Genomic DNA, 15,381 nt, shown 5'->3' with positions numbered 1-15,381 from the left:
TTTTTAAAATCAAAAGGAAAACATTTATTAGTTGTTCAAATATATGTTGATGATATTATATTTGGTGGCACTAATGAATCTTTGTGCAAGGACTTTGCTAATCTCATGAGTAAAGAATTTGAAATGAGTATGATGGGTGAGCTCAACTTCTTCTTGGGGTTGCAAATCAAGCAAACAGAAGAAGGAATCTACATCCATCAACAAAATTACATAAAGGAACTATTGAAAAAGTATGGTTTGGAAGCATCCAAAGTAAATCATACACCTATGGGAATTCAACCAGATTGGATGAAGATTCTATAGGAACAAGTGTGGATCAAACCAATATCGAGGTATGATTGGCTCATTACTATATCTAACTGCAAGTCGTCCTGATATTGCTTTCAGTGTGGATTATGTGCAAGGTTTCAAGCCAATCCAAAGGAATCTCATCTCACAGCTGTGAAGAGAATCCTAAGATACCTCAAGGGAACAGATGATTTAAGCCTATTCTATTCGAGAGTGATACCTTTGAATTGAAAGGATTTGCGGATGCTGACTATGCAGGAGATCTGGTCAATAGAAAGAGTACATCAGGTATGGTTCAGTTCCTTAGTCATAGTTTAGTTTCTTGGAGCACCAAGAAGCAAAACACAGTTGCTTTATCTACAGCAGAGGCTGAATATGTTGCAGCAGCAGCATGTTGTTCCCAAATGCTATGGATAAAACAACAACTACGTGACTATGGAATCTACTTTGAATGTGTTCCCATCTATTGTGATAATACTAGTGCTATTAGTATTTCTAAAGATCCCGTACACATTCAAGAGTCAAACACATCCATATTAGGCATCACTTTCTGAAAGATAATGTTGAAAAGGGTCTTATTAAAATGGAATTCTGTGAGACTGAACGTCAAATTGCAGATATCTTGACAAACCCTTAAATAGAGATAGGTTTGAGAAATTGAGACTTGAACTTGGCTTAATAAATTGAAATGATTGCTACATTATTCCCCTTTGTGTTAATTCTTTGGCATTATGTCTTGATGTGCATTTTGATGTTTTTATTTGCTTAAATACATCACAATTCTTATATGATTATTTCATATGTATAAGTAAAAATGTCTGAAAACTGCTCACCAATGTCCAATAATATTCCCCTTATTGTTCATAGGACAATTCTATGCCTTAAGTGTTAACAAAGGATTAAAAGAATTAATGGAGTTCCAAAGTAGCAAAATTTCATTGTTCCATTCATGTTCCCAAACGCTGTTTCCAATTCCCAGCGTATTAGAGTTAGATTTTTTTTTTTCAAAATTCGAAAAACCAAAAATATTCTGTTCAGATTTTATTTCCTAAAAATCTGATTTTTCCTTATATCTCTCAAGTTAGTTGAAGATATTTTTTAGAAGATTTTTTTCTTAAAACGTGTAAATACACGGTTTTATATTTATTCTTTCCTTAAACAAAACAAATTTTTTTCCTTCCTTCTCATAAAACCGAAAATTCTCCACAAAACATGACTACCAAAAACACTTATCACTCTCTCTCCTCCCACAAAGCCGAAAAACCCTCTCCTTCATCCTCTAAAATTGAATCACCAACACCCATGGATATTTTCCCAATTCTTCATCAAGAATTCTAAGGAAAAGGAAGAAACAAGAAGAATGGTTGAAATGGAGGTTGAAGAAGCTCATGCAACTAGTGAGGGGGAATCAGATGTTCCCGAGAGAGGAACAACTCGGTTGTTCGAAAAAATTCCACGGCAACTAGGTATGTGCATGGACTTTTTATTGATGTTTCTTGGTGCAAAAGAGTAAACTTTCGTCAATTCTTAATATGATTAAGTTTCAAGGTTGGGAAAATCTTTTTGTGAAATGTTATGGAAATAGTTTGATTCCTAAATTGATGGAGAATTTTGTGAAAACTTTTCCATGGATGAAGAAGGAAATTGTTCCACCTTGGTGAAAGGAACTCAAATTGATTTTAATGCAAAAACATTGGGTAAATTGCTTGGTGTTCCCGTGAGAGGAACAGATGTTTATTTCAAGAAACAACGTGGTTCATATCCATTTTCGGACATTTCCTTTGATCAATTGATTGTTAAGTATGGTGGTCAAAAGGGAAAAACTTTCTTGATCAAATCTTCTTTCCCCTTATCACAAAATTTTGTTTCACATCCTCAAGAAAGCTTTATTGCCTCGTCTTTCCAAACGTGCTCAAGTTAGCATGTTGGATTTAATTTACATTCATTGTTTAGCTTCTCACAAACACATAAACTTTCCTTCTTTAATGATTCAACATTTGAGTCACTGCATTGAAAATGGATTTGTAGTTGGCTATGGAGCCTTAGTAACCGAAATCCTACTTAAGTTTAAAGTGAAAATTTCGGGAACTCAGTCCATAGTGTGTCCACGGGAAATATGTTGAATGTGCGTGCCTTGAATAACTTAAATGTTTGTGTTTGTGAATGGAGAAGTTATTAAGGGCTGCTAATCTTGATGATGATAGGATGATGATGATGTGGATGATGAAGTGGAAGAAGAAGAAGAAGAAAAGAAGTTGAAGAAGAAGAAATGAAAAAGAAAAGAAAAAGAAAAAAATCAAAAGAAAAGAAAATTGAAAAAGAAAAGAAGAAACTAAGAAAGAAAGGGAAGAAGGTGGTTGATGAGGTGGTGAAACCGGTTATGAAAGCACTAGAGCTAGTCAAAGGGTTCAAAATATGAAAGTGCTTAATTTTCCTATCTTGATGCCGAAGAAAGTTGTGAGGAAGATGAAGTAAAGGTGATTGATAGGGAAGATTATGAATCTAACCTACCTCCTTCTAGGGAACCGACTCCTGTTCCCATGGAAACCAATCCTCCTTTTCCTCCATCTCCACAAAAATCTGCCTCACCCTCTACCCTAGCACCAAAGATGATCCTATCCCTCCCTCTACCTCAAAACCCTCCTGTTCTGTTCCTAAAGCTAAGAAACAGTTGGTGTTCCCATTCTAGAGGAACAACCTGCTGTTCCCAAACCTAAGGAACAAACCGCAACCCCAAGCCTTCTCAAGCTCCCTCGCTTCTCAAAATCCTACCATTGGTTCTACATATACTCTAGCTCATGCTAGAAGTTGGATTCTTTGTTTTCCTTGGTTATGGGTCATTCGGAAGCAATGATGGAGTTTGCTACGGAAGCTAAGGATTTAAATGGGTTGGTAAAAGGGGTTATAGCAAAGTTGACAAAGCCTTGGATGGACAACAAGAGATTATGGCTCGGCTTGGTGAACTTTCTTCCTCCATTCAAGCTATGAACTCGAGATTGTTGAAGTTGGAAGACATTGTGCTCAAGGGAAATGATACATTGGCCGAAAATCATCAAGAAGTGATGGCAAAGCTTCATGATGTGGTGGAAGAAGTAGAACAACCTCCCTCTCCTAAATCATAAACTTTTCTATTTAGCTTGTTTTATTTTGTGTGGGAACATGAACTTTGTTTAATATTTGTCTTTTCTATCCTTCTCCTTTAATCATGCTACAATGGAACTTCTTGGTTTGCTTAATTCTAAGTTTGATCTTTTTGCATGTGTGCGTCTAAATGAATGGCTAATATTCTTGGATTGCGGTTTTTGAGAGTTGAATGCTTTATTTGCTTATACTAACCAACTTATTTCTTACAAGTTTGGTGGTGTGATGTGTTTAGTGAATAATATTCATCTTTTTGAAATCGTGGACTATGTTTTTGAAGATGCCAAAGGGGGAAAGATAAGGCAAATCAGAGAGTAAATTTTTTTTGTCATGATTTATGTTCTCATATTTCGACTTTACAAAATAAAATAACGAGTCTATAATATTTAATATTTCGACTTTACAAAATAACGACTTCACAAAAGACATAGTATATTTTATTTATGTTGTTGCAAGGTAATTCATGCTCGAGCTAAGAGAATACTTGATTGAAGATTAAAGCGGAGAATTAATCAAGATCGAAGTAAAGATGTTCGAGAAATGAAGAATCAAGCATGGAATGAAGTTTAGAATACATTAGGGTATTTATTAATCTTCTTGTTAAGGTTGAGTAATAGCTTTATTAAGTTCGTGGTGAATTCTCAAAGGAACTTGGTTCTGTTCCCATGAAAGGAACAGACCTGGCACTATAGGAACAAGGCTTAGGAACAAGACTTAATAATTAGGGAACAAGACTTTAAAACTAATTTAGGAACTACTAAGTGACTAATATTGTGCGCCTAAGGTAATTGTTGCCCAATATAGTTGTTAGAGTTTTTAGGGATAATTTGACTAAGATCCATAATTTTAGGAAGTTAGTTTAAGTTTGTTAGGAAAAGATTTTAAATAGATTTTCTGATTTTAAAATAACTGATTTTCAAATCTTATCTTTTTAAAATATATATTTTATCTTTTACATTTTATTTAAAAGATTTAGTTTTCGAAAATATATTATTTCCGGTTTTCAAAATGTTTCGGATTTTTTTGAAATACAAAAAATGTTTCCGGTTTTTATAAAAGATTTTGAAAAAGATTTTTTCCTAAAAACTAGCTAAAATATTTTTATTTATTTATTTCCTAAATTCTAGCTTACACGCCTAAATGATTTACTGCTACATGTTTATGGAGTTAGTGGATTTAGTGGCCTAAGTTAATTATCCTCCAAGTATTTAATTAAATTAAGTAAGATTAATTATTCTCCAAGTTTGCAAAACCACGTACTTTGTTACTGCTTCTATAGAACGAAGTAATGGATTAGTGGATGATGTACATGACTTGGAATAAATAATTTAATTTAATTAATTAAATAGAAATCATGGAGAACATGTGATAATGGTCTAAGTTAGTGGAAATCATGTCTTGTCTTAAAGGTCTATAAATAGGCGCCTAATTCATTTGAGAAAAAGTGTGTCTGACTTTTATTAGTCACACCAAAGTGTGTCTGACTTTTATTAGTCACACCATGTGTGTCTGACTTAGTTAATTTGTCTTAAGTTATCTAAAGTGTCAGTGCCTTTCCTTAAGAGAATTCATACTTACATTAATCGAGTTTTTATTACTCTTCCATTGTTTTACAAAGTGTATTTTTGAGAAAAAGGGTTTGAGTGAACTCTTGTAAGTGTGAGAAAGCTTTGAGTGAAGCAAGAGAAAGAGAAAGAGAAAGAGAAAGGAACTTCGAGTGAAGTTTGAGAGAAAACGTCAGTTGTTGGGAACTGTCGTTGGGAACTTGAGTTGAGTGACTTAAGTTGAGAATCGAGAGAAAGTAATAGGTTGTAATCAAAGTTGTTTTGGCCTATTATAGTGGAAAGTTGTTTAAAATCCCTTGTGGTCGAGGTTGTTTCTTCCTACTAGGCCTAGGAAGTTTTTCCTCGTAAAATCTCTCGTGTTCCCATTGTTTGTTCCCAAGTTTACTTTTAATTCCGCAAAAGTAGTGCTTATTCTCTCACTATAATTCCCCCCCCCCCTCTTATAGTGCTCATATTATACAACATTAACGTCAACGCCAAGATACCCGCAAGTCAACGGACAGGCAGAGTCTAGTAATAAGACGATCATTGACACTTTGAAGAAATGACTCACAACCAAGAAGGGTAAATGGGCGGAGGCGTTGCCTTCCATCTTATGGGCTAATCGCACGACACCGCGCACTGCGACAGGACAAACACCATTCTCACTAGTATATGGGTGTGAAGCTGTCCTGCCTTCTGAAGTAAACGTCCCGACTGCGAGATGTGGTCTAGCGACGGAGCAGCAAAACTATGACGAGCTCGTGAATGACTTGGACACCATTGAAGAGTTGCGCGACGCAGCATTGGTACGCATGGCGGCTCAGCAGCAAGTAGTCGCAAGGAGTTTCAACAAAAACGTCCAAGCCAAATCCTTTGTTGAAGGTGATTGGGTCCTAAGGAAAGAAAGTTATTAAAATCGCGATTCAAATCTTAAAATCTTACGATTTTACGATTCAAAATATGGTAGACGATTCGATTCGCAATTCTAGACGATTCTATACATTTCTGTTGACTAGCAAAAACCCCGCAAGTTTAAATCATGCTAACAAAGAAAATAAGAGATCTATATTGGTTGTTATTGCCAATAAAGTGGGTAAACAACTAATTTTTTCCAATTTTTAGGTCTTTGAACTTATAATTTTAGCATATTCAATGAACATTGAGTGCAATATCTTGATTATACATGTTTGTAGAATCTTACGATTCTACGATTCGATTTTACGATTCGATTCTAAAGGTTGTTTTCGATTCAAACTAGAATCTCGATTTTAACAACATTGATGGAAAGTATTCCAAAACACACAAGAAGCTAAAGCTAGTAAGCTAGGGCCTAAGTGGGAAAGACCATATCAAATTAGTAAGGTAGTAGGCAATGGAGCCTACCAACTGGTCCGACGCAACGGAAGCTCCATACCACGCAGTTGGAACGCTACACATCTCAAACGATACTTCTTCTAGCTAAGTGATTTACTTTGCTTTCCCATCATTGTGTAAGAAATAAATGATATTATTATCATGTCTGCTTTGCTAAGTGCTAGCGACCTTAGTGTTCTCTCACTGTGTGTTATTGACTTCCAGGCAAGTCATTCCCACCTCTTCCAATAACGCTGCGGCGGTCTTTACGACGTAACGAGTAAACTTGCACCTTATTATACAATAAAAAAGAAGTGATGGTCATCACTATCCAAAGTCTTTCGATCTTTACCTACCCCAGCTAAACGTTACGACAGGGGCACTGCTATTCAAAGCCACAACTACTCTCGACGTTCGATTTATTTTTCTGGCAATTGCATGTAAGTGTTTATGTATTTCCTATGTGTATTTAAAGTTGCTAAGTCCAAACGTTACGTCTGAACGACCAATGAAGGCTTACTAAGCGCCTGACTACGCCTTAGGAACGTCAGAATAACGACTGAAACACACGCATGTTGCACAAAGTAAAAACATAAGATTAAAAAGCACAAAACATAATTGTCAAAGTTATGGCCCCCCCATGGGTGACCCAAAAACACAAACGTAAGGAGTTATGGTCACCCCCGTAGGTGACCCAAAAAAGTACAAAACAAAGAGACACTCCCTTGAGTGACCCAAAACCAAGTCTGATAATGTTTAAAGAAATAAGGCATAAAGTAGAATGATAAAAGCTACACGTCAGAGATCTTGGTAGCTTCCTTCTCCGGCGACACAGCAGCTGACGAAACAATGGTTGGGACCTCCTTCTCAGTCTCTGGGTCGGGTGGCACGTCTGACGCGATAAAGCCAGCACAGGACGGAGCGTTCTCATCCACCTTTGGAGGAGAATCTGCCGTCGCGGCTAGGTCATCCTCATCCATCAAGTCCTTCATTGACCCCATATACTTGAGGTAGAGGTCTATGTCTTTTTGCGGCGTCCACGATGCCGTCTTCTTCATCAAGAACTGATACATAAGCTTGGCCCTAACCCTGGTAGTCACCTCAGCCTCGAGCAAGTCCAGCTCGTTCTTTTGTCCATCAACAGTCGCCTGGAGGGTCTGGATCTCTTGACGCGATGACTCTTCCAACTTAGTCGCCTTCTCCCGTATCTACTTTAGCTCTTCCCCGTTCTTCTTCAGAGTCTCCTCCATCTTTTGTACAGCTGACTTGTAAGACTCCACCTCGGATTCTTTGGACTTTACGTCTGTTTCAGCCTTTTCGACTCTCTGCCTCATGGTCTGAAGATCCTTCATCAGTGCCGAAATCTCCTTCTTTGCCATCAAGAAATGTTGGGATGACTGTATGTAGAAAAGAAATTGTTCGTCAGTGGGTAGTCATAAGCTATTATCAAAATGTCGTAGGGACCTTAAGTAAAGTTAAGCGACTCGACCTGAAATAAAAGCTCTAACCCGTCTGACATCATGCGAGGAAGAGTGTGTTCTTTTATCCTTTCCGCAGCGGTGGGAAAAAGAAATCTGTCAGCCTCTTGTCATATAGACCTCTCCAACGATATTGTAATATCCCGAATTTTCAAAAGTTATTTTATTATTAAGATTTACTATTATTTTCACTCAAAATTTATTTTATGATAATGCGATTTTACTTGATAATTATGTTTATTAAAATAATGATTTCATTTAGTTTTGATTTATTTAACAAAGTTTAAAATAAATCATTTACTTGTTTATTATTCATTTTTACTATTTCCAATAGTTTAAGCTTTTTTTTTTACATTGTCATGAGTATCTTATTCTAATTGTCCATCCATCCAAAGGCCCAAATTCAAGTCCAAGTCCATAGTCAACGGTTATATTTTACAAACCAATAACAACGCGACACTTGGCAACGTGCATGACAAGGTCACGCTGCAACTGGCGCTGACACGCGTGTCAGCTGCCAGCTGCAGCGTCAGCAAGCCGAATTTTTTTTGGCTGAGAACGCAGCAAAACGCTGCGTTTTGCTGTGTTCTCAGCCAAAAAAAATTTAACAATTGATGACCTGGCTGTGGGTCCCAACCCCACGGCTGATCATCAATTCAATCGTTCCATCCCTTTTTTTTCCCCACTCACCTTCAATCACTCCACAATCTTTATTTCAATTGTGGTTAAGGCCCATTTTTTCTCAATCACCTCCATGATCTTATTTTCCAATCATGGTTAATGGTGCTCTTAGTCCCTTTGTCTTTTTCTAAAAAGAAAGGAAGAAGCGTGATTCTGATTCATCTTCATCATCTTCAACCTCCTTTCTTCCTTCGTCCGGTTCTGGGCTCAAGAACCAAGAAATTCATCCTCCCTCCTCCTTCTTCTTCTGATTCATGGCACATCAACCAAAAACCTCCAACACCTCCCTCCTCCTCTTTCGTCCAGTTCAAGCACACACACCAAGAAATTTTCGAAAGCTAAACTCTCACCATTCACCATTTGAACCGAAAATTCCCCCTATAAATACTGATTCATTCACATCAAATTTCCCAAGCAAACTAACCCACAAAGGTTGCTTCAATTCCTCTCTTCTCTTCCTTAATTTCTGATTAAAACCACAAGTTTCAATCCACCATTTTATATCTCTCTGTTTTTCTTGTCTCGCCGGAAACCCGCACCTCCGACCACCCGCACACCACCAATCGAACCACCTGAGTCGCGCCACAACCACCTCTGAAACTGCCAGCCCTTTTTCCTTCGCAGCCCCCCCCAAAACCGCCGGTCCTTCCTCCTCTTTCGCGACCCCCTTGCGCCCTGCTGCCTGGCACCCAGCCCCGCGAACCACCACTCAGCAGCATCCCTCTTTCGCGGCCTCCCTCTCCGGCTGTCGAGCCATCAAAAACCGCCGACCGAAACGCCAGCCCCACCGATTTCCGTCTCTCCCCTGTTTCGCTCCTCTGCCTTCTCCCTCCTCCTATTTCGCCTCTTGTGTTTCTCAGTTTGAGAAACTAATTTTCCTCTTTTAGAACGCCTCTTCCTTTTCCTTTTGTTTAATTTTTATTTGGTTTACCTTTATGTTTAAAACTAAAACCCATAATCTACTAAACTAGCTACATTAATTAAGTTAGTGTATTTTGTTAATCTTTTATAAATTTGATAATATTTTCTAATTTTTCTAAAAATAAAACAAGGAGCAAAATAGAGTTAGTTTTTCATATTTAAAATAATTGTTTAAGTAATTTTTGTGAGTACTTAAAACGATTTCTAAAATAATTTAAAAACCATAACTTCGATTCATAAACTCACTTGAAATCATAAAGAATATCTTTAAGTTATCTGGGTTATTTAAATCGTATATTTTGTATTGTATAAAAATGGGGTTATTTAAGAACTAACTTAGACCTCGTTAACATTTATTGTAGATTCCGATTTCGTAGACGAGGAATACGAGGAGCGCTAATACGTTCGTGAACTGAACTTTTGGGCACGCGTCACGAGATAATCTCTAATGTCCATCTAAACATAGATCCCGTTAGTGTAAAACGAATTGATTACGTGATTATGTGCTTATAAAACTTCTAATTATGAATTATCGACTTAATGCGGATTATGACTACGAATAACAAAATGGACAACGACTCTGGATTGTGAATTATGAATAATGACGATGGACGATGGACAATATGACAATGATGTTTATTATAACGTTAATAAAACCGGTTAATGTTATTTAATAATGATATGATTATTATTATGATTATTATTATGATTATTATTATTATTATGATTATTATTATTATTATGATTATTATTATTGTTATTATTATTACTTTATTTATGAATATTATTAATAATGAGATTTATTGAAGTTGGAATTGATGAGAACTTGTGATAATGAAATGATCGTGAATCTGAAGTGATAAATGAATCTGAAAGTGATGATTGTGAATATGAAATGAGTTATTGAAATCTCTATGAATGAATTGAGATTGTGATGGATTGGAAATGTTCACACTGGATTGAACAAGATGACGTAAATGTGTACGTGATTTATGTGATGACGTGAATTAAAAGATGTTAATCACGTAAAGTGAAATATCGGAGGGAAATGATGAACAGGTTGCCCTGTATGAGTGGTTCAGCGGCCCCTTACAGGTTCTCTGGTTACTATGCTGAATATTCTGTTACTGTCTTCCTTCTATCTTGTTGTGATCCAAGTAGAAGGGGTGTGCACACTAGGGACTCAGTTATGGCCATTATGATTTTTCGTAGGTGGTTACAGGGGTTTCCCCGGCCTACAAGTAGGTGGTTACAGGGGGTTTCCCCGGCCTACTATGATGAAGTAAGTGGTTACAGGGGATTGACCCCGGCTTACTGGCGTTCTCTTTCCTCTCCTTGAATAACTGGATTAATTGAATTAATGATATGATTATTCAGTGTATATATATATATATATATATATGTGTGTGTGTGTGTGTGTGTGTGTGTGTGTGTGCGCGCGCTATGACTTCCTAAACTATTAATCTACTATTTTACAAAGTATTTTCAACTTAAGTATTTTACGGGATAGAGTTGGATTTACTCAGTTTTCTGATTTTTGGGAGCTTGTCTCTCTTGTCTCTTTTCAATGTTTTTGTGCAGGTGAGTGATCGATCGGGGGAACAAAAGGGAGATCATTTAGAGTTGTCATCCACTTAGCATATGATTAGCTTCCGCTGGAACTCTGAACACTTTATTAATTAGTAATGTTTAATGAATAATTTACTTTGTTGTAATGATTAATGAACTTGAGTTGGTGTGTTATAACTTAGCCTTGCATTTATTTCCAAAGAGATAATTGCGGCGGTAGCATCACCCATCGAGTCGAACCCTCGTGGATTTATTTTCCTCCAAAACCCGAGTTTTACTGAATAAGAAAGGGTTCGGGTCGGCGAGGGTGTTACAAAGTGGTATCAGAGCGGAGTTAGATTAACTAGGGAAAGATTAATATTGTTAAAATGTAGAACTTAAGGAAAAATGAATCTATTAGGTTAAACATAAAATTTGTTTAGGAGGTCAAGATAATAAAATATTTAGGAAAAATGAAATTAAGATTAAAATATGACTTAAGGATCTGGTATGGGTACGAATGGGTTATGTGTGCATGTATGAAAGTACTCGTTAAAGGTACTTATTAATTGTTTATATATTATTAGATGGCCAGGACACGTATGACAGCCAGGAAATGCACCAGAACCCCACGCCAAGGACCTTACCTTCTAAGGACGAGGGTTGGAGAGTCGATTTCAGCTTACATCTATAGGTTACGCTTAACCATGAAATGTTATCACCTTAATGAAGGTCACGGGTATTCGGATTACCTCACGCCGCCTAAGAAAGCCGATGTCTTAATTCACACTCTCCCTAACAGTGGCCCTTATGCCGAAATTAAGAACGAATACTCGGATATTCTGAAAAATGGAAGGCCAAACTATGAGCACTACACATGGAAAGGGAAGTGGTATCTCACGTTGAGTTACCTGGAGAAAAGAATGCTCGATGCCAGAGCCAAGTGGCTTAATGACTACAGAACCTCGGATGACGATGAACCCGACTACAGTGACAATGAAGAAATAGAAAGAAGCCCTGCCCCACCAATTGAAAACCCTGGTGAAAATGAAAACGAAAATGAAGAAGAAGATCCGTCCGAGGATGAAGAGTAAAACCTTCGACCTTTGCTAGTCTTAACCACTCGGAATCTAAACTAGTAGATTTATTAACGTTAGTGTTAACTTATTTGCTTTGTGATGCTAGTATTTCTTAGTTATGAAAACTAAGATGACTCTTATGTGATGAATGCAATGTGCATGGTACTCTTTTGAGTAATGAAATGATGAACTTTTGGTATATGATCTGAATATGCTGTGTGCAAAAGAATGAATCGAATGAGCTTTGATTATGTATTTATGTGAATTACGCCTTATTTAAGGATCAATGTGAATGGTGGGAACACCAATGTGAATGGTGGGAACACCAATGTGAATGATGCAGGTAGCTTATGCAATATGTGTATACACGATCTAGAGTAAGGCGACGAGAAAACCAAATGGCCGAAACTCCGGAACAAGTTGCAGCGCGACTTAGGACTCTCGAGCAACTAGCTCAAAACTTTGGCTTAGTTCTTCAAAACTAGCTCAATAACAACCACCATGGAGATGATCCGCAAGCTGCAATGGCGAAAAAGATTTCCGCCTTGAAACCACCAACCTTTGTTGGTAGAGAAGATCCATTACTTCTCGAAAATTGGATAAGAGACATTGAAAAGATTTTCACGGCCACGGGTACGCCTGAGGCCCAGAAAATAGACCAAGCAACCTTTTACTTGCACGAGGACGCTGATACTTGGTGGGAAAGTATAGGACCCGTCGTTAAAGCTCAAGAGAACTTTAACTGGGAAGCGTTTAAGATAGCAATTAAGGCTCGATTCTTCCCCGAGCACATTTGTAGGCAGAAATACAATGAATTTAGTCGGTTCAACCAAAGATACAACATGAGTGTGCAAGAGTACGCTCAGAAATTCAATGAGTATACTCGCTTCTGTCCGACTGTAGTTCCAGATGAAGGAACTAAGGCTCAAAAGTTTGAAGACGGACTTAAGTTTGATCTTCAGACTCGAATGGGATGTAGTACTCAACTACTTTCGCGGATTCGTATGCTAAGGCCTCAAAAATTCAATGAGTATGCTCGCTTCTGTCCTACTGTAGTTCCAGATGAAGGAACTAAGGCTCAAAAGTTTGAAGACGGACTTAAGTTTGATCTTCAGACTCGAATGGGATGTAGTACTCAACTACTTTCGCGGATGCGTATGCTAAGGCCTCAAACTTAGAGAGAATTCTACAGCGCGAGAAAGAAGTGCTAAGTAGGCATAAAAGAAAGGAACCTGCTAGCAACAGCAACAACCAAGGGTACGATAAAAGGCCCAACAACAACAACAATGGTGGACGCTACAACAACCGCAACAATCAGAATTCTGGACCACAAGCCCAACAAGGAAATAGGATCCAAAAGAACTTCATTTGCAGGAAGTGTGCCAAGAGCCATCCGGGATTCACTTGTCAGGGTGAACAGATCAAATGCTTCGCGTGTGGAGAAGTAGGTCACAAATCTTTCAACTGTCCCAAGAAGCAAACTCAGAATGGACCAAATGCAAACAATGGTAACAATGGCAACAATGGAGGTGGAAATAGAATTCAAAACTTCGTTAACAACCGCCCTAATGGAGGAAATGCTGCACAGAACGGAAACCAGAACAATCGCTCTTTTGGAAGCGGGAATGGAAACTATGGAAAGAATGGCAATGGAGGCTACACCAATGGAAGAATCAATGTCATGAGCCGAATGGAAGCTGACACCGATGCTAACGTCGTGACTGGTACTTTTCTCGTTAACTCAAATCCTGCTTATGTACTCTTTGATTCAGGAGCTTCTCATTCTTTTATTTCTAGCACTTTTGTTAATAAGTATCCCCTCGAGTCTACCCAGTCTTGTCGAGCCAATATAACCATGCCCACAGGTGAAACTGTTTCTTGTAAATCTCTTTTCCAAAGTATCCTCTAGTCATAGCTGGTACTGAATTACCGACCGACCTTATTCTTTTTGACCTGAAAGACTTTGACATTATCTTGGGAATGGATTGGTTAGCTAAGTATAAGGCCAAAATCGAATGTCATAACAAGAAAATATCTCTTAGAGGACCAAAAGGAAATAGGATATCTTACAAAGGCATAATCTTCCAGCATGATGTCAAAATAATCTCTGGCTTGAACCTTCAAATCTATCCTAGAAAAGGCTACCCAGTCTACCTATGCCAAGTAAGGGATGTAAGCGTGGAAAATGAGGAGTTGACTCAAATTCCGGTAGTAAAGGAGTTTCCTGATGTATTTCCCGAAGAGTTACCTGGAATGCCGCCTGTCAGAGAAGTGAACTTCAAAATCGACTTGGCCCCGGGAACAGGACCTATCTCTAAGGCTCCGTACCGAATGGCACCTGCAGAAATGCAAGAATTGAAGGTGAAGTTGGAGGAATTATTGGAAAAAGGGTTCATTCGACCTAGTGTTTCGCCTTGGGGAGCCCCAATATTGTTTGTCGGGAAGAATTATTGGAAAAAGAATTGAAGGTGAGATTGTGCATCGATTATAGGGAGTTGAATAATGTCACGGTAAAGAATAAATATCCGCTCCCGAGAATCGAGGATTTGTTCGATCAACTTCAAGGAGCAGCAGTGTTTTCAAGGATCTATTTGAGATCGGGATATCACCAATTGCGAATTGTTGAAGAGGACATTCCGAAAACAGCCTTTCGTACGAGATATGGCCATTATGAGTTCACAGTTATGCCTTTTGGCCTCACTGATGCGCCAGCAGCTTTCATGGACCTCATGAATAGGACTTTCCAGCCATACTTGGATAAGTTCGTGATAGTATTCATCGACGATATATTGGTGTACTCGAAGGATAAAGAAGATCATGAGGATCAATTGAGGAAAGTATTGGAGATTCTTCGAGAAAAGCAATTGTATGCCAAGTTCTCAAAGTGTGAATTTTGGTTGGAAAGAGTATCATTTTGGGGTCATGTGATATCAAAAGAAGGAGTTTCCGTAGACCCATCGAAGATTCAAGCAGTGACCGATCGGCCTCAACCTAAGAACGTCACCGACGTAAGGAGTTTCTTGGGTTTAGCTGGATACCGAAGGCTTAACCAATTCTTTAATTACTCACCCTCTAGTTTATTTGTTATTGAATTGATTTGTGTTCTTTGAATGGTATGAGCATGTGAACCGAACGTATGCCCTAGACTTTTATTTTATTTACTAAACCAACATTTTGATATTACTTGCCTCTTGTTTAGCTAGTATTCAAATCAAATATTCTTTTGTCTGAGATAGTTTATTATAATTAAGCGGAAATCGATAGAAATTCTCTCCCTGTGGGATCGACCCGTATTTACTAAGTTTCTGCTAACAATGGACACCGTGGAATTACGGTATTACTTTT

General features: G+C 37.9%; 1 protein-coding gene across 1 annotated transcript; it reads left to right on the top strand.

Annotated features, from left to right (window-relative positions):
• The first annotated feature begins 12,560 nt into the window (after positions 1 to 12,560).
• LOC109134905 (uncharacterized) lies at positions 12,561 to 15,146 on the top strand. The gene is made up of 4 exons (XM_048645409.1): positions 12,561 to 13,088; positions 13,169 to 13,760; positions 13,946 to 14,426; positions 14,528 to 15,146. Exons 1-4 carry the CDS (start codon positions 12,561 to 12,563, stop codon positions 15,144 to 15,146), a joined length of 2,220 nt encoding a protein of 739 aa, XP_048501366.1.
• The last annotated feature ends 235 nt before the right edge of the window (positions 15,147 to 15,381 follow it).

Source organism: Beta vulgaris, chromosome 5, assembly GCF_026745355.1.
Source record: "Beta vulgaris subsp. vulgaris cultivar EL10 chromosome 5, EL10.2, whole genome shotgun sequence".
In the NCBI taxonomy this organism is placed as follows: domain Eukaryota; kingdom Viridiplantae; phylum Streptophyta; class Magnoliopsida; order Caryophyllales; family Amaranthaceae; genus Beta; species Beta vulgaris.
The sequence above is the reverse complement of the archived record's forward strand: the minus strand, read 5'-3'. Positions and strand labels throughout refer to the sequence as shown.